Genomic DNA, 21,704 nt, shown 5'->3' with positions numbered 1-21,704 from the left:
AGGAACAAACTGAGTGGGGGGGCTAGGGCTTCTGAGCAGAGAGGTCTGGGCAGCTACTGAGCAGGTCTGAGCTGAGGGGCCTGGAGAGAGGGGTCCGGGCTGGGGGAGACGGGGCCACAAAGCTGGGTGGGGGTGACTGCGAACCTGGGAGTCACTGGCGGCTTCTGGGGAAGAAGCAGCCTCACCGGGGCCGAGGGGGCAGGGCTGAGCATGGGGCGCGAGGGTGAGAGGAGGAGAGTGGTGGCCGGGAGACAGGGAGACAAGGTCAATCTGTTGTCCAGGGGCCTGGGGAGCCGAGTGGGTCAGACCCCTCCCCTAGAATCTGGCTGGAGGTGGAGCCGCCTGGGAGGGCCTGTGTGGGAGGAGGAGGAGGAGGCGGGGAAGGGCTGGGCCTCTGTCCACGGCATTAGTGCTGGTTGGAGGGAGAGGGGGGCGCGGGCCGGCTCGGCAGCCTGTTCCCACAGCCGTTGAGAGGCGCGTGCTGCCATGGCGCTGGCCAGGCCTGGGACACGGGGGCCCCTAGCCCCCCTCCTGCTGCTGCTGTTGCTCTGGACCCCTGCCCTTGGCCTGCTGGCTGGTGAGTTGGAGCCCAAGCCTTGGGGGGGGGGGGTCCTTGGGCAAGGTATGTCCCCCAAATCAGACACCTCCGGCCTTGGGGGCTGTCCTGTGGATGCCAGGCCCAACTGTGGGGCTGGGGTGCAGAGGGACGCACTGCTGCAAGCCACAGGGACTTGGCGGAGGGGAGCATGTCCTGGGGTTCGGGGCTGCTGTGTGTGGAGGGCTGTGGAGGGGGATCGTGGGCCTCGGTGATTTGGGAAATGAGGTGCTCTGGGGATCCTGGTGTGCTGTACCCTGCAAGGGAGGGATGTTGCGGCTGGGAGTTCTGGAGAGTAAAGGCCTGAGATTGGGGAGTTGCGCGAAGTGGGAGCCTCACCCCAGAGTTGGCTGTGAGCGGTGTGCTGGGTTGTGGGGCACAGGTGGCGAGTGGACTGAAGCTGAGAGCAGGACGGACTGTCTGGCTGAGCTGGGAGTGGTGCTGAGCCTTCCCGGCTGAGCAGAGTTGTGGGGAGGAAATTATCAAGTGGGTTGAACTGTCTTTGCTGTTCATGTGGGGGTGTGGGCTGGGGGCAGCAGTCCCCAGCCCTGTGGATTGGGGGTTAGAGAGGCGGGAAGGAGACGCGGGAAAGCTGAGTGTGTTCGCCTTTCTTGCACTCGGCACCTGGGGGGGGCTCTGGGCCCCCCGGGGGTGGCTAAGCACTTGGGAACACATGTGTGTCCACTGCTAGTCCCCCTACCTGGCATTCCTGGACCAAGCTGAAAAGGGCTTCCTGAAGCCAGACCACCACTTGCAAGTGGTTTTGGCTTTTGTCTGAGTGGATCACGCATGTGCAGGCCTGGAATTCCTCCTGGGGGGCTGGGGGGATGGACGCTTTGTCTCCATCACTATAGCTACAGGGGCCAGGCCTGGGAAGTCCCCCACCCCCGCTGCCACTGGCTGGAGGAGGGAGCCAAACAGGAGGATGGCCTGGGCTCTGCCAGGTCTGGGGGAGCCCCCACTTTTCCGACTGTTTTGGGGAGGACCCCAAGCCCTACCTGGGGTCTTCCTCTCACAGGGCCTGGCTTACAGCACTTTCATCTACTCCTCTTCCTAAGGCCCTTGGGGTGAATGAGGGACCCCCTTTTGCACTAAGAAACTGAGGTTCAGGGAGGGATGGGGGCTTATGAACTGGGCTCCCAGGGCAAATGAGAGGAGCAGGGAGCCTGCTCTGCTTTGTGCACAGGGGAACGAGGTCCCACCTGTGGCTCTCTGTGCTCTGTGCACACACACACCCGCACACACTGCACACACACAGCTGCACACTGGCACACAGCACCCCACCAGCAGGTGTCCACAGGCATGTGCAGCCACACGCACACACACACACCTGCTCATGGTGTGTGCCTGCTTTACCAACATGAGCACGTCGCCGTGTGACTTCCTCTCAAATGTGCAAACCCATGAACAGATCCATCCACACCACCCATCCCTGCTGCGGTGCCCAGGCAGCCTCTCCCCTGCCATTTCTATGCCATTTCTCCCTGGGGGTCCTGGAGATCCCAGAAGCTGCAGGGGGGCAATGTAGGCATGAGTATTTTGGATGCCAGTACCCGGCCAGGAGCCGGGCTGGGGGTTGAGAAACAATTTCCATCCCCCAGAGGAGAGGGGTTCTGGGCCCCTGGCTCTGCTGCCCACGCCTGCCCAGGCCTGCCAAGTCCCCTCCATCCTGGGCCCACTCTGCCACAAAGGCCCGCTGGTTGCTATGGAGAGGACCTAGCATCTTGGAGGATAATGGGGCGAGTTGGCTCCCAGTCCCTGCCCCCCTTCCCTGCACACCCAGGGAGCCTGGCTGACAAAGGGCGGGAGAGTCCAGCCCCAAGTGTGGCCCCTCCTCCAACCAGAGCTGGGTGGGGGCGCGGGCCGGAGGCAGCCACACATGACCCAATGGCGGGAGGCTCGGGACAGTCCAGTGGCCCCACGTAAAGATTTGTTGGTGGATGAGTAAATAATACCATCAGCCACTAAGTGCCGGGCGTGCGTGCTGGACGAACATAATGGAATTCGGTTTTCCTGACAACCCTGTGAGGGCAGCTCTGCTACCCCCCGCCCCCCATCCCTTATAGAGTTGGAAACGAGGCCCAGAGAGGGTCTGTAACGTGCCCAGAGTCACAGAGCTCGGGGGTGACAGCGCCAGGACTCACGTCCCTCCTGTGTCTCAGTCACAAGGGGCCAACCCAGCTAAGTCCGGGGGCCCTCACAAGAATTTGATGGGGTAATGCGGTAGTTCTCCAACTCAGGTTTGGCATGGAACCCCCAACCCCAAAGGCGTGTAGACGGGAGCCCACTCACACTCAGAAGTGAAATGACTAGAAGTGGCCTGTGGGGCGGCGGCCAAGCCCCGCTCCCCCCGCCCCCCACTTCTGATGACCCGCTCTCCGGGAGGCGCCCACCATCGCTGTGCTCTGGACCTGGAAACACGGGACAGGCCTGGTGGTGCCAGGCACGGGCTCAGCTCGCCTGGCTCTCGTTGCCAGGACTTATCAAGATGGTGCCTTCAGGGCCTCCCCGGTGGCGCAGCGGTTGAGCGCTGGGTTGCGAAGCTGCCCGCGGCCTCTGCGGCGCCGGTTCGATCCCTGGCTGCTCCCCGGCCCCGGAGGAGGATCCCACATGGTGCGCAGACCTCTCCTGCCACCCGCTGCTCCCCTCAGCAGTGTACTTCAGTCCTTCTGCCTGCTCTGCTCCCCACTCTGGCTCTGGTGAATTCTCTCACCCTCCCGCGCTTCTGACTGTACCCAGTGCATGTATAAACAAAACAAACAAACAACTATAATAAATAAATAAATAAAAGCATGCCTCTATAAAAAAAAAAAAAAAAAAAAAGATGGTGCCTTCACACTCAGTGGGGTAGACCCTGAGAATATTCCAGAATATTCCAGACTCTCTGGCCTCGGTGACTTAGTGCTCTCCGGATGCCCGGAGGCAGTTCGTGCTGGGGTTCAATCCTCCCCTTGGGCCAATTATGCCAGATGCTCCTGCAGCCTCGGAATCTCAGGTTGCTTTGGAGAAATATTTTCTCTCCTGCCCTTGCAGACAAGCAGCTCCCCCAAATCCACCACCAGCACTGGCTGCCTGCATCACCTCCAGGCCCCATGTGAGTGTGAGGGAAGTGGGGGGCTCGCGGGCCCAGGAGGCGGGTGGACTGACGCCCTGGTGCTGCCTCCAGGCAGGACAGTGCCTGGGTCTCTGTCCCTGGGGGCTCCCCAGCTGCTCCCCCAGGCCTGGGTGCGGGGGGCATCACTACAGTTTTGCAGAGTGGGGACTCCCCAGGCCCGGGGAGCTGTGACCTGTCAGAAATCTGGGGCGATCTGCTTCCCACTTTTTTCATGGCTGATCCCGGGCAAGTTTACCAACATCCCTGAATTAGAAAAGCTTAAGTTTTCTTAAAACCGTCAGCTGTGAATCGTGTGTAGTTGGAGATGAGAGGCCGGGCTGCAGGCCAGTCCCTGGGGGTAGGAGGCGGCGGAATCGAGCCTCCCGTGAGTTTCCCTCCCGCGAGTTTCCCTCCCGCGGCCCTTTCTGGGCCCTCCGGGCCGGCAGCAGGTTGAAGGGGACGGGCCGGTGCAGGCTAATCCGTCTCCCGCCAGGTCGTCCCGGCCGCCTGGGAGGTCAGGGGGATTTGCAAAGATAAGCACCGGCCCCTCGTTGTCCCGGCAACAGGCCGCGCCCCCAGCCTGGCCCGGGGCGGCCCCTCCGCCTCACCTCTAGGCTCCTGCTCGTTCCGGGGAGACTAGAGCACCCGGGGGGCCCGGGTCCCCAAGTCTCAAGGTGCAAATGGATCCCCAGGGCTGGGGTCCCCAAGTCTCAAGGAGCAAATGGATCCCCAGGGAGCGTGTTGTAATGCACATTCTCAGACCCGAGGGCCAAGGGTTCTGACTCTCCAGGCCCGGCCTGGGGCCCAGGGATCTGCATTCCTAATGCAGGCGCCCGGGGGAATGCGGATCCGGCTGGGGGTGGGGTTCCGGGGCTGAGAGACCTGGGTTTGGACTCCAGCCACTCAGGGCTGTGACACTGTGAAGTCCCTTCATTTCGGAATCTCACTTCCCTCAGCCGTGAGCTAGGAGGAAGACCTCCCACACCTGCCCCAAGGTAAATGAGGACCAGGGCTGAGATTACACAGAAGGCGGCACGCAGCTCCCTCCCCTCATCACCCTGACCACAGCCTCTCACTGGCGTCTCTCCGGGAGCAAGGAGGGTCGCTCACATCTCCTAGGGGCCCCTCACAATGCCCCACATGGCAGGCACTGTTCCCACCCCCGGCGTAAGCCCGGTGCCATATCCTGGGCCCTTCCCAAGCGACCGCTGTCCACCTGCACACCCTACACGGCCTGGCCCCGGGGACTGGCTCTAACTGATCAGCTCCAGTGGCCCCAGGTCAGAAAAAGACAGATGGGCTGCCCTTAAGCCCCTCAGAGAGGCCCCCTGTCCTCGCCCGTAGGACCAGGCTTGCGAGTGGGGGCGGGGCTGGATGCCCCCAGCTGGGAAGGACAGCTGCGGACAGAGGTCTGTGGGCGCCAGAGCCTCTTAGGATCATCTGTGATTCACATCCTCTGCCTGGACAGGAGGGGGGCCCATCTTGAAGTGCCCCAGGTGCTTGGGGATCTCAGAGGTGGGGCTGCCTGTTGGGTCCTCCCCAGGCCATGGGCTGGTATCTCCACGTCCACCTCCCTCTCTGCCATCCTGGCTCGGGAGGGTGGGGGTCGCAGCAGTGGGCAGCCCTGCCTGATGGAATGTGAATGACGCCTGAGAGGCTGCCGAGCCTTATCTGGGGGTCTTCACCAGGGCGGGGGAGGAGAGGTGTGGGGCCTGAAGCTGTTCGGGGCCTGCTTAGTGTCTGGGTGACAACCTGGGTGGGGGAGGGGCATCACCGGTGGGCCAGGTGGGGATGCCGCCCCTCCCCCACCACTCACTGAGCTCCTGCAGGGGTGGCCGCTGGCTCTTACCTGGGGCTCTGAATCCTTCCACATCCGAGGAGGCTGGAGCCGCTATCACTGCCTGTTGGGATTGGAAACGGAGGCTCAGGAGGAGAAATGACTGGCCCGAGGTCTCAGGGCTCGTGTGGCTCTGAACCCGGGGCTGTCTTACTTCAAAGGCCGAGTCTTACGCCAGCGCCACAGGCACCGGCCGACAAAGGGAGCCCCGCAGGCAGGGGTAGCGGCTCTCTCCGTGGCAGAGCCAGGTGTTTGTCGGGGGTCTCAGCACCTGCCCAGTACCTGTGACCCGGCTGGCTGGGCTGGCCGCTCGGGCATGCGCTGGTAGGGGACGGCGCGGGCTCCTCAGAGAAGTTCCCGGGCCAGCAGGGCGGGGCGCGAGGAGGGTGGGGGGAGAGGGGCCGGCCCTGGCTCCAGGCTCATGGCCTTTGAAGTCCTCCATCTCCAGTTTCACCAGGATGGAGTTTCCAGACCCCCAGCAGGAGCGGTGGAGGGGGCAGCGGGAGGAGCCCCTCCGCTGGCCCCCTGGGAGGGGGCAGGGAAACCAGGAGGGGCCCATCCCCCAGTGGGCTGAAGGCTGCTCTGGCACTAACTTGTGCGGGACCCCAGGCAGAAATGACCGCTTTTTCCCTTGATCTGCCTTGATCTGCTCCCTTGCAGAGTGGCTGAGGGGACGCGAGGGACCACGGGGGCAGGCTCCCGGGCTTAGCGTCCACCACCAGGAGCCAGGCACCCCTGGGCCTGCTCCCCAACGTGGGGATGCCCCATGCGGTGAAATAACTCCCAGATCCGGGTGTGAGGACAGACGGGCTCTGGGGATGGGCCTGCGTGTGTGTGTGTGTGTGCGTGTGTGTGTGTGTGTGCGTGTGTGTGTGTGCGTGTGTGTTGGGGGGCCGGTGTCTGGGCAGCCCCTGTCCAGCCAGTCTCCTCTCTCTGCAGGAACGGTGCCTACAGAGACCCTGAGTGCCTGCGCCTCGGCCCCCTGCGCTCCAGGGACCCAGTGCCAGGTTACAGAGAGTGGCGGCCACCTCTGCAGGCCCACGGAGCCCGGGGGCTGTGCTGCCCAGCCATGCCACCACGGCGCTCTGTGTGTGCCCCAGGGTCCAGACCCCGCCGGCTTCCGCTGCTACTGCGTGCCCGGGTTCCAGGGCCCACGCTGTGAGCTGGATGTCGACGAGTGTGCGTCCCGGCCCTGCCGCCATGGGGCCACCTGCCACAACCTGGCCGATCGCTTCGAGTGCCACTGCCCCCTGGGCTACGCAGGTAATGGCCCTGGTGACCCCGGGTGGGGGCCCGTCGTGACCGTCCGTCAGCAGCTCTGCGTGTCAGGTCATCCCCTCAGCTTTGGCCTTGTTTAGATTGTACACGTACCCCGGGACCCTGCCGTCTCTACAGCTACTCCCTCCTCCACAGGACGGCCCCGGCCAGCCCCTTGCACCAGCGCCAGAGCCCACAGGAGCGCCTGCCTGGGGGTGGGGCAGGAGGGTGCCGCTGGGACAGGCCTGGGGGCCAGGCTAGGGCTAGGGCTGGGGCAGTCCGGGCCTGCAGTGTAGACAGACCAGGTTCTGTTTCACCTCTGAACTCAGACAACTCTCTTTGAAGGCACTGAGGGCATCTCAGGGCACGGTCCAGACTGAAGGGCTGGGTTCTGGGACCGGCTTAGTGAGGAGGTGGGTCGTGGCAAACAGATGTACAGACTGTGGAAAGTAGTGGCGGCCTCTTGCTCGCCTGACTCTGTCTGCATGCGCGGACGCTGTAGCTGGGATGTGGAGTGTGGGGGGAGTAAAGGGCCCGCTGTGGCTTTGGGGCTGCAGGTGGCTGAGCCCCAGGACGCGTGATGCGGAGGTCCGCGTGGGAGGGCAGAGGTGTGTGAGGTGTGTGCGGAGCTTGGACCGCGGCGGCCTTGCGCGCTGGGTGAGCTGTGCAGGGGAGGGGGCAGCGACCGCCGTGACTCATTTCTCCTCCTTCCCTTCCGGGCCAGGCGGGGGAGGTTGGGATTCCAGGCGGCCAGGACCTGGCTCCCCCTGGCACAGAGGGTGGGAGCGGGGCTGGGCGGGAGGAGTGAGGGGTCACGGGAGGAGGAGCCCCGCTGCCTGCTCGCTGAGCCGGGAGAGGGGAAGGTTCGGGCTGGAGACTGCTGGGCAACCCCGGCCAAACCAACTTGTGGGCCGGCCCGTGGCCTGCCGTGCGCACCTCTTCAAACGCTGGGCTCTGGCCCTGGGGGCTGCTCAGTTTTGCCCAGGACTGAGGGGTTCCGGGGATTCAGGACCCGCCAGGAGCTGGCAACTGTACTCCAGCTTCTCCCCAGAGTACGTTCCTCCTCCCTGCGGTGCCTCCCTACCCTCTCCTCAAAGGCACCCGTGAGTCTTCTCAAACTAGTCACTCAGCTGCTGAAAACTTTTAGGGTAAGCTCAGATGTGTCCCGCGGCCTCAAGGCCCTGCGGCCTGCGCCTGACCCGCTCCAGCTCCCCTTCCCTCTGCGTCTGACCCTCCACGCGCCCACTGCCCAGGGCACAGGCCTCGGCCGCCGTCTTTCAGGCACCCACCTGCTGGCACAACCCCAACCCAGTCTAGTAACACCCTCGGCCTCAAAGATCTCTTCTTCCAAGAAGCCTTTCCTGGCTCCCAATTCCCGGCCAAGACCCTGGCCCGGCTTTCACAGGCCCCAGTGTTTCCAGCTGCTGAGCTTGTCAGAAGGGAACCGCAGCCCTCACGGAGGATGCGCTGACTTCATCGTCCCCTCTCGGGCTCGGCCCCTGGTTGCTCCGGGGACAGGATGCCGCCTCCCCCCCCCCCCCCAGGGAAACGCCAGCTCTGCGGCTCCTCACCTGGAGCTGGTTTCGCGCGGGCCTGACCGGGCCTGGCGGGGCCTGGGGGGGCCGTGTCGCGCTCCCTCCGGGCGCTCATCTCTCTGTGGCGTCTCGGCCTGTCCAGGCGCGACGTGCGAGGAGGAGGTGGACGAGTGCGCCTCGGCGCCCTGCCTGCACGGGGGCTCGTGCCTGGACGGCGTGGGCTCCTACCGCTGCGTGTGCGCCCCGGGCTACGGCGGCGCCAGCTGCCAGCGCGACCTGGACGAGTGCCAGAGCCAGCCCTGCGCGCACAGGGGCGCGTGCCACGACCTGGTCAACGGGTGAGCGGCGGCCGCGGCCCCGGCACGGGGAGGCCGCGGGGTGGGGGGCGTCGGGGACCGCGGGCCGGGCCGGGCGGGCCTGGCTGAGGTGGATCGCGGTCCCGCCGCAGCTTCCGGTGCGACTGCGCGGACACGGGCTACGAGGGCGCGCGCTGCGAGCTGGAGGTGCTGGAGTGCGCGTCGGCGCCCTGCGCGCACAACGCCACCTGCCTCGAGGGCCTCGGGAGCTTCCGCTGCCTGTGCTGGCCAGGTGCGTGCGGGCGCCCGGGCGGGCGGCGGGGAGCGCAGGGGCGCGCCCTGGGCGCGCCGGGACCTTCTGACCTCATTTTCCTGATCTAAACGTCGGGCTCTTCACGGCTCTGGGGTGGCTGTGAGGAGAGTCAAGGCGTCCTGCCCGTTACCCTCGGGGCAGGGCCGGGTGCGTGCCAAGGGCGCAGCCATGCCTTGCTGCAGAGGGAGGCCGCCTTGGGGTCGGGCTGACCCCTTCAAGGAGGCCCGGCCTCCCCGCCGGAGGTGGCCAGATTCTGTGCCGGCGTCCCAGGCACAGTGGGGGGGTGCTGCCTGCTGACCCTGCGTGACCTGGTGCTCTGCGTGTGCGCCCCCAGGCTACAGCGGCGCGCGCTGCGAGGTGGACGAGGACGAGTGTGCCGCGGGCCCCTGCCAGCACGGGGGCCAGTGCCTGCAGCGCTCCGACCCGGCCCTGTACGAGGGCGTCCAGGCCGCTTTCCCCGGCCCCTTCAGTTTCCGGCACGCCGCGGGCTACCTGTGCCGCTGCCCTCCAGGCTTCGAGGGTGAGATTCCTCTCCTCTCCCGGGGAAGCAGGTTCGTCAGCGTCCAGATGCTTGGGGAGCAAAGGCCGGGTAGAACCGCGTGCCCCGCACCAGTCAGTGCCCCTCTCTGGGCCTCAGTCTCCTGGCTAGGGCCTGCCAGCCCCAGGCTGCTCTGCAGGCGCAGGTGGCACCACAGCCGGGCCTCTTGCAGGGGCCGACTGCCATGTGGATGTGGACGAGTGCGCCTCACGGCCATGTGTCAACGGAGGCCACTGCCAGGACCTGCCCAACGGCTTCCGGTGCCACTGTCCAGATGGATATACAGGTGCCCGGGGTGGGTGGAACAGGGCGGGGGCAGGGTCGGTGGGCCTGGGGCGAGAAGGTGCCTCTGGCTGATGCCCTGTGTGGAGACTGGATTGGTGGGGAGACAAGGTGATCAGGGAGGAGGTGGGCTCAGGTGCCCCGGTGACAGCTAAGAGGGACTGAGCTAGGACCTGGGCTTTGGAGGTGGGAATGGCGGTAACTCGCTGGGCTGAGGAGTAGGAGGGACACGCAGCAGGCCCTGGGCTTCTTCTAGATGTGAGTGGGAGGCGCCTGGGATGCCGGCTGAGTTTCGGTCCCGGTGACAATGGGTGACGAGGATGAATTCAGGGTTGTCTGTAATGAGCCAGAGCGTCTGCGGCGCACCCCTGGCGAGGAGCCAGGGTAAGTGCTGGTGGCCCAGGGCCTGGGGCCCAGAAGAGGGGCCCGGGCTGGAGCCAGAGTTGGGGGCCTGGTGTGTAGCCCTGGCAGCTGGATCCAGGGGTGGCTGATATTGCCTGGGAGAAAGTGCAGCGTGAGGGGCAGGGAGAACCATAGACACCTGACACCAAGGGGCAGGGCAGAGGTCCAGGGTGGCAGGGAAGACCGAGGGGGTGCCTTACTGAGAGCTGGCAGTGTCTGCAGAAGGACACACTTGATCTTTGGGGAGCTGGGGCCTGTGAGGCAGGAGGTGGGGTGCAGAAAGCCTGTCCCTGCCTTGGGGACAGCAGGCGCTGTACAGACACGCCGCACCCTCCATGCAGATGCTGGCGAGCCCCAGGACAGCGGCGCGCACCCAGCTCTCACGAGTGTCCCTCCCTGCTCTGAGATGCCTGCGGCACTCCCCCCACACGCGCCTGCATTCCTGCTGGAAGCTGCGCCTCCCCCTTGCTGGGCTCCTGGGCACAGGCTCCTCTGTGCAGGGGGCCGAGGTGGCGGTCACTGTCCCTCCACCCTCACCCACATACCCAAAGGTGCTAGGACCCGGGGTCCCCTCCTCTGAGGGCCCTGAAAACCCATTTTCCATCCCCAAGGGCTGAGGTCGCCCTCCCCCCAAGTCCTGCCTGGGAGCTGTGACCTCTTGGGGGTCTGGCACAGGGGGGGCCCCAGCATGTTCTGCCTGGAGAACTCTCTGTGCATTTGGTCTCCTCCTCCACATGCCCCCCCCCAGGTAGGCTTTTAAGTCCCCCTCTTGCAAATGAGGTGACACAAGTTTTAGAGATGGGGTGTCGTGGCCCAGCTCCTCCCAGGCTGGGCTCAGCTGATGGGTGCCCGGGAGGTCAGATTGCTGAGGTCAGGGAATGGGAGGGGGCCTCGGCCGCGGGGCTGAGAGGCTGTCCATCCGTTCCATCCTCCCTTTGGGTTGTGTCGAATGTGGGGGAGGCCAGTGCTTGGCATTCCTGCGCTGGCTCTGAAGGAGGTCACCCCGGCTTTGGGGCCCGCCCACCGCGCTTGTTGTCTGTGGGAAATGCAATGGGACTGCCGGCTCTGTGGACCTTCCTGGGGGGCCTGGGGCTCCTGGCAGGTATGGAGGCCTGGCACCTCGCAGGGGGCGCTGGGGCTGCCGTCCTGTGTTGTGTGGACAGGCGGGGGCCGCGGCTCAGATCCCGAAGGCCCGGGCATGGGTCCCTGCAGCTGGGACACGGCCTTGGTCGTGTTGTGGGGGCCCCGGCTGAGCTGGGTTTGGGCTGTGGCCTCCTGACCCAGGCTGGGACCGCAGAGCTTGGTGTGGGGACTCCTGCAGGGAAGGATGAGGTGGCCCCTTCTTAGCTAGTGTGGGGGTCTGGGCAGAGGGACAGCGTGGGGGTGAGATCCTGGGGTTACTCCGAGTGCAACAGATGCACTCCACGCCTCTGGCGCCCCCATCTCATCACTCTGTCTAGAAAAGCCACACCAAGCCCTGTGCTGAGCACTAAGGACATATCTGGGTCCCTGGAGATCTCAGCTGCTGAGGCAGGATTCCGGGTGCTGTGCCTGGGAATTGGGATTGACACAGCAGCAGCCTGGGGGTTGGAGTCAGAGAGACCTTCCTGGGGGACTGGCCCTTTGAAGCTGGGCTTTGCGGGATGAGTCGGAGTTTGAAAGGCAGGGTGAGGGCGGACACAGCGGAGGGAACAGTAGGAGCAAACCCCAGAGACAGGGCTTTCTGGGAGATGCTGGGAGGCACCGGCAGGTCAGGGTTCGCAAGGAGCCGGGTGGAGACTCGAGTGCGTGGTGGGGCGCAGCCGCGGGGGCTCTCCAGTGCCGGGGGTGCTGGCCCTGAGGCGGCGGAGGACCTGGACCAGGTGATGCTTTGGGAATGGATCTCAGGGTGCTGGTGGGGTGGGGCTGGATAGTCGAGGGGCTTTTGAGGGATGCAGCCTGCAGCCCAGAGGGCTGGGGATCCCGGGCAGCTGGTGCGGCAGGAGAGGTGGGGTAGGAGGAAAGCGGGGGGTTGAGTGTTTGGAGGGTTGAAGTCACAGGGCATAGGGACGTACCGGACACGGCAGAGGAAGGGGCGTCTTGCATTCCAGCCTCCAGGGACTGCAGGGGCTCGAGAAAAGTTGTCGGGGAGTTGGTCTGGTTGGTAGCAGCTGAGCCCTCACCCCAAGAGGCGTGTCGGCTCCGGGTCCACACGGTGCCTCTGGCCTTGGAAGCTGAACCTGGCCTGGTCTCTCCCGAAGGCCTGACGTGTCAGGAAGACGTGGACGAGTGCCTGTCGGAGCCCTGCCTCCATGGCGGGGCCTGTGAGGACACCGTGGCGGGCTACAGCTGCTGGTGCCTGGAGGCCTGGGGCGGCCACGACTGTTCCGTGCAGCTCAGTGGTTGTCAGGGCCACACTTGCCCCCTGGCTGCCACCTGTGTCCCCACCTTTGAGTCCGGGGTCCATGGTTACACCTGCCGCTGCCCACCTGGCACCCACGGGCCTCTGTGTGACCAGAACACCACCTTCTCCGTGGTGGCTGGGAGTCCCGTGCAGGCACCGGTGCCATCTGGTGGCCCCCTGGGTTTGGCATTAAGGTTTCGCACCACCCTTCCTGATGGGGCCCTGGCTGCTCGCACCGACCCCCTGAACAGCTTGGAGCTGGCTCTGGCGGGAGCCACGCTCCAAGCCACACTCCGGAGCCAGAGCAGCAGCACGATCACCCTGCGGCTGCCGGGCCCGGCCCTGAGTGACGGCCACTGGTACCGCGTGGAGGCGGCTCTCCGCCTGGGGGTCCTGGAGCTGCGGCTCTGGCACGAGGGCTGCCCAGCCCGGGTCTGTGTGGCCTCCAGCCCCGTGGCCCCAGCTCCTACAGCTTCCGTGGCCCCAAAGCCAGCCGGGCCCTGCGTGGCCCAGCTGGGCGACGCAGCCTTTGCAGGCTGCTTCCAGGACGTGCATGTGGACGGCCACCTGCTGCTGCCCGGGGACCTCGGCGGGAACGTCCTCCTGGGCTGTGAGCGCCGTGAGCAGTGCCAGCCTCTGCCTTGTGCCCACGGCGGGGTCTGCAAGGACCTGTGGACTCACTTCCAGTGCGACTGCCCCCGGCCCTATCTCGGCCCCACGTGCGCTGATGGTGAGGAGCGAGCCAGGTGGGAAGGGAGCACCTGAAATCTGGGCCCCCGGGAGTCAACCCTACCGGCTCCCTCAGCCCACATGCCTCATGGCCGGCCCCTCTCTCCCTGCAGAGGTTCCTGCTGCCACCTTTGGCTGGGGGGGCACCCCGAGCTCTGCCTCCTTCCGGCTCCACCACCTGCCAGGCCCCAACCTCACCCTGTCCTTCTTCCTCCGCACCCGGGAACCTGCTGGCCTGCTGCTTCAGCTGACCAACGAGTCTGCAGCTCTTCTGACGGTGTTCCTGAGGGAGGGCCAGGTCCGGGCCGAGGCGCCAGGCAGTCCTGCTCTGGTGCTCCCTGGGCGCTGGGATGACGGGCTTCGCCACCTGGTGACACTCAGCTTCCAGCCTGATCAGCTGCAGGGCTTGGGGTGGCAGGTGCACGTGGCGGGGAGGCCGCTCCCCGCGGATGCCCAGCCCTGGGGGGGCCCTTTCCGCGGCTGCCTCCAGGACCTGCGACTCAGTGGCCTCCACATCCCCTTCTTCCCGCTGCCGCCGGGGAACTCAAGCCGGCCTAGCGCGCTGGGCAGCTGGCGCTCCTGGAACCTCACCGCGGGCTGCGTCTCCGAGGACATGTGCAGTGTGAGTGGGGCCCTTCCCCGCGTCTACCCCGTGTCTCTGGGGGTCGGCGTGTCTTGCCAGCGGGAAGGGGCGGCAGCTGGAGCGCCCTGCCCAGCACCCCACCGCCGGCCCCGCACACCAGGATTTACACCATCTCCTCTGGCCCAGTTTTCCCAGTCCCCTCCCCGGTCCTGCTCTGGGATGGGCACGTGGCCGGGCGGAGGGTGGCTGCCCACACCTCTCTGCAGGAGCGGCCCGGGGACAGGGATACCTGTGGGTTCACGCACAAGGCGCCGGCCTGGGTGTGAACTCTGACTCCTGTGTCCTGGCTGGGGGATGCGGGCCAGGGGCGGCTCCTCTCTGAGCATCTCCTCACCCGTAAAATGGGGATGCTCTTGGCTTTCTTGGCTTGGTTGAGGGGAGCTGGCATGTCTGCCGTCAGCGCTTGGTGACAGCCCGCTGCGGCGGTGGGTGTGGGGGGCGACGGAGCCCCTGAGCCGCTCCCTGCCCCACTCTCTGGCAGCCTGACCCCTGTCTCAACGGTGGGACTTGCCTCGTCACCTGGAATGACTTCCACTGCACCTGCCCAGCCAACCTCACCGGGCCCACGTGTGCCCAGCAGCTGTGGTGCCCTGGGCAACCCTGCCTGCCGCCTGCCACCTGCGAGGAGGTTCCCGATGGCTTTGTCTGTGAGTGTCTGCCCTGGGCAGCCCCGCGGCGGGTACCGGGTGCCCACGCTGGTTAACTCCGGTCCCTGCCCTCAGGAGGGAGTGGGGGTAGGTTTTTCTAGAGGCTGTGGGTCCCCGGCCTGCGAGCTGGAGGAAGGGTGCGCGGGGAGACTCTTCAGCCCAGTAGTGCTGGGGTGGATGGGTGGGGGGTGGCTCAGTTCCTGGGGTCAGGTCATGAGGGGGTGTGTGTGTCCCCCAGGAGCTGGGCTGGGAGGATGGGGTGGGGTGCAGCGCGCGGGTGGGCCATCCCGATGCTCCCGCTCCCCAGGTGTGGCCGAGGCCACTTTCCACGAGGGCCCCCCGGCCGAATTCAGCGGTCCCAACGCGTCATCGGGGCGCCCCCTCAGCGGCCTCTCCATCGCCTTCCGCACGCGCGACCCCGAGGCCGGGCTGCTGCGCGCCACGGCGGGGGCCCACGCGGCCGTGTGGCTGGCCGTGCGCCGCGGCTCCCTGGCCGCGGGCGTGCGCAGTGGCCCCGGCCTGCCCGGCGCGGTGCTGCCGGCGCCCGGGCCGCGCGTGGCCGATGGCGCCTGGCACCGCGTGCGCCTCGCCCTGGAGCGCCCCGCGGCCGGGGGCGCGCGCTGGCTGCTGTGGCTGGACGGGGCGGCCGCGCCGGCGGCGCTGCGCGGGCAGGCGGGCGACCTGGGCTTCCTGCGCGGCCCGGGCGCCCGCGTGCTGCTGGCCGAGAACTTCACGGGCTGCCTGGGCCGCGTGGCGCTCGGCGGCCTCCCGCTGCCCCTGGCGCGCCCGCGGCCCGGCGTCCCCGCGGGGGCCGCGGAGCCCTTCTCGGCCCGGCCGGGAGCGGCGGCCCCGCGCCTGGGCTGCCGCGGCGCCCCGGTGTGCGCGCCCTCGCCCTGCCTGCATGGCGGCGCCTGCCGCGACCTCTTCGACGCCTTCGCCTGCGCCTGCGGCCCGGGCTGGGAGGGGCGGCGCTGCGAGGCCCGCGCCGACCCCTGTCGCTCCGCGCCCTGCGCCCGCGGCCGCTGCCACGCGCGCCCCGACGGCCGCTTCGAATGCCGCTGCCCGCCGGGCTTCGCGGGCCCGCGCTGCAGGTGAGCACGGGGTGGGGGCGCCCGTGCGCCGCCCGGTGGGCCTCGAGGAGGGCGTGGGCGCGGAGCCCTGGTCGGTGAGCCGGGAGCCGCGGTGCCTCCCGGTGCCAGAGAAAATACCGGCTTCGCGGACACATTTGACCTTTGGATACACGGATGCGCGTCTGGCGTGGGAGGTGGGGGAGAAGCTGGTCTGGAGAAAAAGCGGGAGGCTCCCCTGCAAGCCGCCCGCCGGGGGGCACAGAGCCAGGCCCGGCCCGGAGCCTGACCCGCGGGGCTGGAGCCGCCAGGGCCGCCGTGGCCCCGTCCACCTGGCGCACCACCGCCCGGCGCCGGCCCTGGGCCCTGACTTCCAGATGACAGGGCAGTGGGGGGCGGTGACGTGGAGGTGGGGCTGGGTGCCGGGGGGCCTGTCCCCACGCTGCCTCTGCACTCACTCCCTCAGGTTGCCCGTCCTGCCAGGGGAGTGCGGCCAGAACCTCACCTGCCTCAACGGCGGCCCCTGCGAGGGTGTCAACTGCACCTGCCTGGAGGGCTCTGCTGGGCAGAGGTGAGTCTGGGAGTCAGGACTTGGGGATGAGTGTGGAGAGTTGGGCAGGGCAGGTCCCTCCGTCCCTGCTACCAGGGCAGGCGGGGGTGGGGTGGGGGTGGGGTGTGCGTGTGCGTGTGGATGCCTGTTACCTTCTCAGCCCTCGCTGGCTCCGGGGCGCCTGGTGTGATCTCCATCAGCTCGTTCCTCTGGGCGCCCTTTCACGCGCTCACCTCGGGGAGGGTGGTCCCTGGTGGTGTCTCTCAGCGCCCCATCTGTCCTCAGCCCCCCTCCATCAGGAGGCTGTGAAGTGCAAGTCTGAGCTCACCCCGGACAGATCTGCACCCCCGGGGAAGTGCCTCTCCGCAGGTGCCCTGTGCAGGTGCCGAGCAAGAGCACCCTGGGCTGCCCACGCTGGGCGAAGTGGGCAGGGAGTGCAGCTCCAGCGCCCACCCCCTGGCAGGGCCCCGCCGGGCAGGGCAGCCGTGGACACGGCTTTGACGCCTGGCGTGTGGGGAGCGGCTTTCTCAGCCCCACTCTCCGCCTCCCTAGGTGCCAGGTCCCCTGTGAAGCCAACCCCTGCTTGAACGGGGGCACCTGCCGGGCAGCCCGCGGGGTGTCTGAATGTATCTGCAGCGCCAGGTTCTCGGGCCAGTTCTGCGAAGTGGTGGTGAGTGATGCCAGAGGGTGGGGTGCCTGTTTGGGACTTGGGCAGATCATCTGTGTGTGGGGGTACAGCACCCGTGGAGCTGCTGGGGGGCAGCAGGGAGAGGAGACCCTGTTCCCTTCACGTGCCCCATGCAGGAAGCGTGTTCTCTGTAGGGAGCCGGGGGTGGGGGTCGTCCCACCCTCTCCCTGGGGACTGGCAGAGGGGTCACTTGGGTTCTGCCAAGCCCAACCTGGGCTCACAGGATCTTGACTTCATGGGGTTTAGCTGGTGAAAACAAGAGCCTGGTAGTCTCTGGGAGGTGCTGAGTTGAGATCTTAGGGCAGGAAGATCTGGGGCGCCCAGGGTTCTGAACCAGCACAGGCTGGTCCCCTGTGAAGGTCGCCCCTGACCCCAGGAAGGCCCACTGAGGGGGTGCTGGGGAGAGGGGTCAGCGGGCAGCTTGAGCTGGAACTTCCCTCCGGCCCCCTCCCCACCGAGAGGTGAGCAGGCCCTGCAGGCCCAGCGGGCCCAGGAGGCTGCGTGGGTGCCGGCAGGAGGGCTGAGGCAGGAAGCCTGGGGAGCAGCCTTGATCTCCACAGGCTTTTGGCAGCCCGGGTCATAAACCGGCAGATCCCCTCTGCTCTGGGGACTGTTTCCTTTCAAGTAGGACTTTTACAGCCCCTGGCCCCCCCACAGCCCCCCTCCCAGGACAAGGGAGGAAATGGCTTTATAGCTCCCCCGGAAGTGCTCAGGACAGCTGCTGCGGTCCCACTCGGGGCTGGGAGGAGAGTTTCTCCCCAGCCTTGGGATCCTTCTGCAGGACGGGGTGCTGGTCCCCGCGGGCTGAGAGGCCTCATGGGACAGAGAGCCGCCGGGTCCTGTGGCCCTGGGGTTTCAGAATTCCAAGCCCATAGAATCTTCGATGGCCTGTGACTGGGAGGGTCTTGGCTGCTGAGTCTCCTGCTGGGCTGGGTGGGGGGCAGGCCCTGGTAGGTTCTGACCTCACCATCAGCCTGGGCGAGCCTGCCCTGCTCCTGCCCTGGCTGGCGAGCTGCCAGCCGAGACGCCTCCCCCTTCAGGGTTAAGGCTGGTCTCCACAGACACCTAAAAAACCCAGGCCCTTTGGGATGGGGCGGGGTCAGGTCCCCATCACCTCAGGTTGATGGTGTGGGGGGGGGCGGGCAGGCTGGTAGGGCTGGGCACTGAGGCCACCTTGGCCAGTGGTGGAGGAGGGGCCTCTGGCATTTGGAATTCTAGGCTGACCATGAGGTGTGGGCTTGGGGTGCTCTTGGGGAGAAGAGCACCAGCCCTGGCTTGCCACCCCCTTGGAAGCCCATTTTGCCACCTAATATTTATGGCGCACAGTGCTCTGGGAATTTGGGGGATAAACCAGATGCCTAAGCCATGCAGGTGAGGGGTGTCCTCGCTCCACGTCATCAGGTCATTGTAAGGAGACTGTGAAATCCCACACACGCTGCTTACCTGGTGCGGTGTGCAGGCAACGCCTGTGTCCTCTAGCCAGCAGGCCTTCGTTGAACAGAATCCCCTTGCAGTGGGCCTGACAGGCAGCCCTGGCCTTGCTCGCACCCTCCTGGGGCCAGGCCACCCCCTCCCTCCCAGGGAGGCCTGCTCCCAGCTCTGATTTTCTCTGAGCAAGTCCTTGTGCCTCTGCTGGGCCTGCCCCCCTCTGAGGCCTGGACCTTCTCACCGCTGGTCTCTTGCAGAAGGGCCTGCCGCTGCCGCTGCCGTTCCCGCTGCTGGAGGTGGCGGTGCCCGCAGCCTGCGCCTGCCTCCTTCTGCTCCTCCTGGGCCTCCTCTCAGGCATCCTGGCTGCCCGAAAGCGCCGCCAGTCAGAGGGCACTTACAGTCCGAGCCAGCAGGAGGTGGCCGGGGCCCGGCTGGAGATGGACAGTGTCCTCAAGGTGCCGCCCGAGGAGAGACTCATCTAGGCTCGCCTGGCTGCCGGCCCCGTCACCCACGAGGGCCCGCACCCTTCCACCTGGAGACCCAAGAGGCCGCCTCGGGGCCTCTGGGAGGTGGCGCCCCTCTTCCAGACCGTGGGGCGGGGGCACTGCAGGACTCAGGATTTCCTCTGGGGAAGTATCCCCATTGCTGGCAGCCCCTGCCTCTGCCCCAATGTGGACAGAAAGGGGAACACTCAGGGAAGCAGGGACCTGGCCGATGGGGACATCGCCACGTGACCTGCCAGGTCTTGCCTACAGCTGGCACACCCAGGAGCTCGTGCACCATGGGCCTGGGGCCTGCTGATCTGCAGATACACGTGAATGTTCTGGACAGAACTCGAGGGCGAGGCCACATCTTTGCTGTGAGGGCAGGTGACCTCCTACTGGGTGCTGCGATCCCATGTTGGGGCAGCTGCCCTGTGGGGACAACCCTCACAGGGTTTCCCCAAGTAGCATGTGCTCCAGGAGACCAGGCCAGGGCTGGCCCAAGGCCCAGGCCCCTGGCCCTTCTCCCAACAGTCAGAGGGAAATCAGGGGAGGCCCTTAGCCTGAGGCCGGTGGGCTTCTGGATCTCAGAACAAATGCTCCTTTAGGCAGGTATGTCTGCCCTGCGCCCAAGCTGGTGCCCAGGCTGACCTGCTTGCTGGAGCAGTGGACCTGAGCTGGCTCTCCTCACCCGCCCTGGGGTCGTCTGCAGGGCTCCCTGCAGCCGCCTCTCTCAGCACCTCTCATTTGCAGAACGGGGACAGCAGCCCTGCCTACCTCATGGGGCCCTTGTGAGGCTTGGTGGGCTGCACAGAGTGAGGGGGCTGTGTTGTGCCCAGCTGTCTGCTGTTCCTTGAGGGTGCGGGGCGGGGCTGTCTCCTCTAGCCAGAGGGCAGGAGGGGAAGGCATCTCCCTGTGGGCGCACACGAAGGCCGGAGGGCAGCATGAGGATGAAGGCCAGCCCTCCTGCCCCCTCCCCCACTCCCTGATCCCCAGCTCCAACGTGGCCTGGTGAGGGCACTCCCTCCCCCTCTGCCCCCCAACCAGTCACCTCTATATGGGTGTTGAGGTTTGGACTGGACTCCCAGAGGCCCTCGGAGTTGGCGGCCCCTGTGTGTCGGGGCTGGTCCTGCAGGCCGACACAAAAGGGGAGGAATTTGCTGCTCTGCTTCCAGCCCCTTCCCTGGAGACACCATCACACTGTGATCTCTGACCCCAGAGGGGCACCTGCCTGCCTCCTGTGAGCTCCACGGGGCCCTCTGTCCCTGGCCCGGGGAGGTGGCCTTCCGTCCCTGTGCCAAGGCCAAGGGGCCCTTTTCCACTCGGCAGTTGGTGGGTGACTCTTGCTCAGCGCCCGTTCAGGATCTGAAACAGAGGCGGGGAGGGGGTGGCAAGGAAGCTGAGTGCTAGGCTAAGGGCTTGCTGGGGCTTTATCCTGTAGGAGGGGCCACCTGTCCCCCAATTCCCTCCAGAACTCGGGGGAAAGTGGGGAGGACACATCCATTTGGCACAACTGGGCCGCGGCTGGCTCCTTGGTCAGTTTATTAAATCAGAGATTCCACAGACCCGTGTTCGCTGCAGACTCCTACGACATTTTCTGTGGAATCCTGACGTAAATAAAAGCTGAGCTCCTCTGGGGAGCCCCAGGTCAGCCTCCTCTCCCTTGCTCCTGAGGGTTCTGGGCCTCTGTCATTGCAGGGCAGCCAGTGGGCGGGGGCTAGGTGTGTTTAATGCCCAGCTGGGTGCTTGGTCAAGATCTGCCCCAACACAAGTGCCAAAGGAGGGGCAGCTTCTGAGGCGACGTCCTGGCCAGTGAGGTCCGTGGGGGCGAATCGCCACTTGTCCCCTTGAACTAGCTCATCTGGAGCCTGGGCACTCAACACCATCGCTGACCCGCAGCCCCGCTCGTGGACCCCACAGGCCTGTGTGTGCAGGCGATGAGCCCCCTCCCCTGCCTGTGCGGGAAGGGGCTGAGCTGGGCGCTGAGCCCTGATTGGAACGGCCTGAAGATGGCTGAGGTCTCGCCTCTCTGCAGGGCTTCCTCAAGGACACAGGGCTCCTCGCCGTCTCCCCAAGACTCTGTTGAACGCGCACACACAATTCATCCTCGGATTTGCAAACTCAATCCAGCAGTGAAGAGACGGCGGCGGCCATGTGAGCCTGGAGTGCTAGTCACCAGCCCAGCGCAGCCAGCCACCCCATGGGCTCTGCTTCCCGGGGCCCCCCAGCACCTGTCTCATACCCTGCCTGTGCTGTCCCATCCCCCCGGGACTCAGGGGTCTGCTCAGGATGGGTGTGTGGGGTTGGAATCTGCTGAAACACCTGGTGTCCTGGAGGCACCCAATGACCCAGAGGAGACGGGGCTCTCCTAGCAGCCAGAGGGCGCGCGCCGGGATTTGGAGAGACTTGCCCCAGGGGCGGTGACTGGCTGGGGAGGGGGCCGTGTGCTGGAGCAGCTCACAGCCCAGTCAGACAAACCCCTGGCCAGACCTCGCAGGGCTCCCCGGACACTGACAAGGATCCCTGGGGTTCAGAGGGCCCCACAGTGAACCCCTTCCCCGTTAGACACAAATAGGAAATGAGGAATCATGTCCAAATGCTCACAATTTCCTGCATGTCTCAGCTGGCTGTTTTCTTAAATGGCAGGGCCATATTTTAACTTGCTTTATTGAAACGAGTCAATTTCAAGATTCATCAAATCAATAAAGTAAAAAGGAAAAGATAAAAGAAACAATAACAAAACTTTTCCATTGAGCTTTGGTGACGCTGGCCTGCCTCCGGGCAGCAAGCAGCCCGGTCTGTCCACTCCCGGGGCTGGAGCAGGCCTTGGCCCCTGCCCATCCCTGACCCAGAAAGCAGCTTCGCCTGTCCCGTGGAGCCTGGGTGCCAGCTTCTCAGCTCAGCGTCCCTCTGGCACCCCCGACCAGAGACTGAGCCC

The 21,704-nt window shown here is 66.0% G+C and overlaps 1 protein-coding gene across 1 annotated transcript; it reads left to right on the top strand.

Moving 5' to 3' along the window:
• Positions 1-486: 486 nt before the first annotated feature.
• On the top strand, positions 487-18,766 carry CRB2 (crumbs cell polarity complex component 2; the record flags this gene model as incomplete). The annotated part of the gene is made up of 13 exons (XM_084238581.1): positions 487-577; positions 6,466-6,789; positions 8,461-8,656; positions 8,767-8,906; positions 9,262-9,447; positions 9,638-9,751; positions 12,390-13,262; positions 13,375-13,883; positions 14,386-14,551; positions 14,859-15,642; positions 16,085-16,189; positions 16,721-16,838; positions 18,542-18,766. 13 exons carry the CDS (start codon positions 487-489, stop codon positions 18,764-18,766), a joined length of 3,831 nt encoding a protein of 1,276 aa, XP_084094707.1.
• Between the last annotated feature and the right edge of the window lie 2,938 nt (positions 18,767-21,704).

The sequence above is a fragment of the Talpa europaea genome (genome assembly GCF_964194135.1).
Source record: "Talpa europaea genome assembly, chromosome: 7".
NCBI lineage: Eukaryota > Metazoa > Chordata > Mammalia > Eulipotyphla > Talpidae > Talpa > Talpa europaea.
Note: the sequence above shows the minus strand (reverse complement) of the source record. Positions and strands in the feature narration are given on the sequence as shown.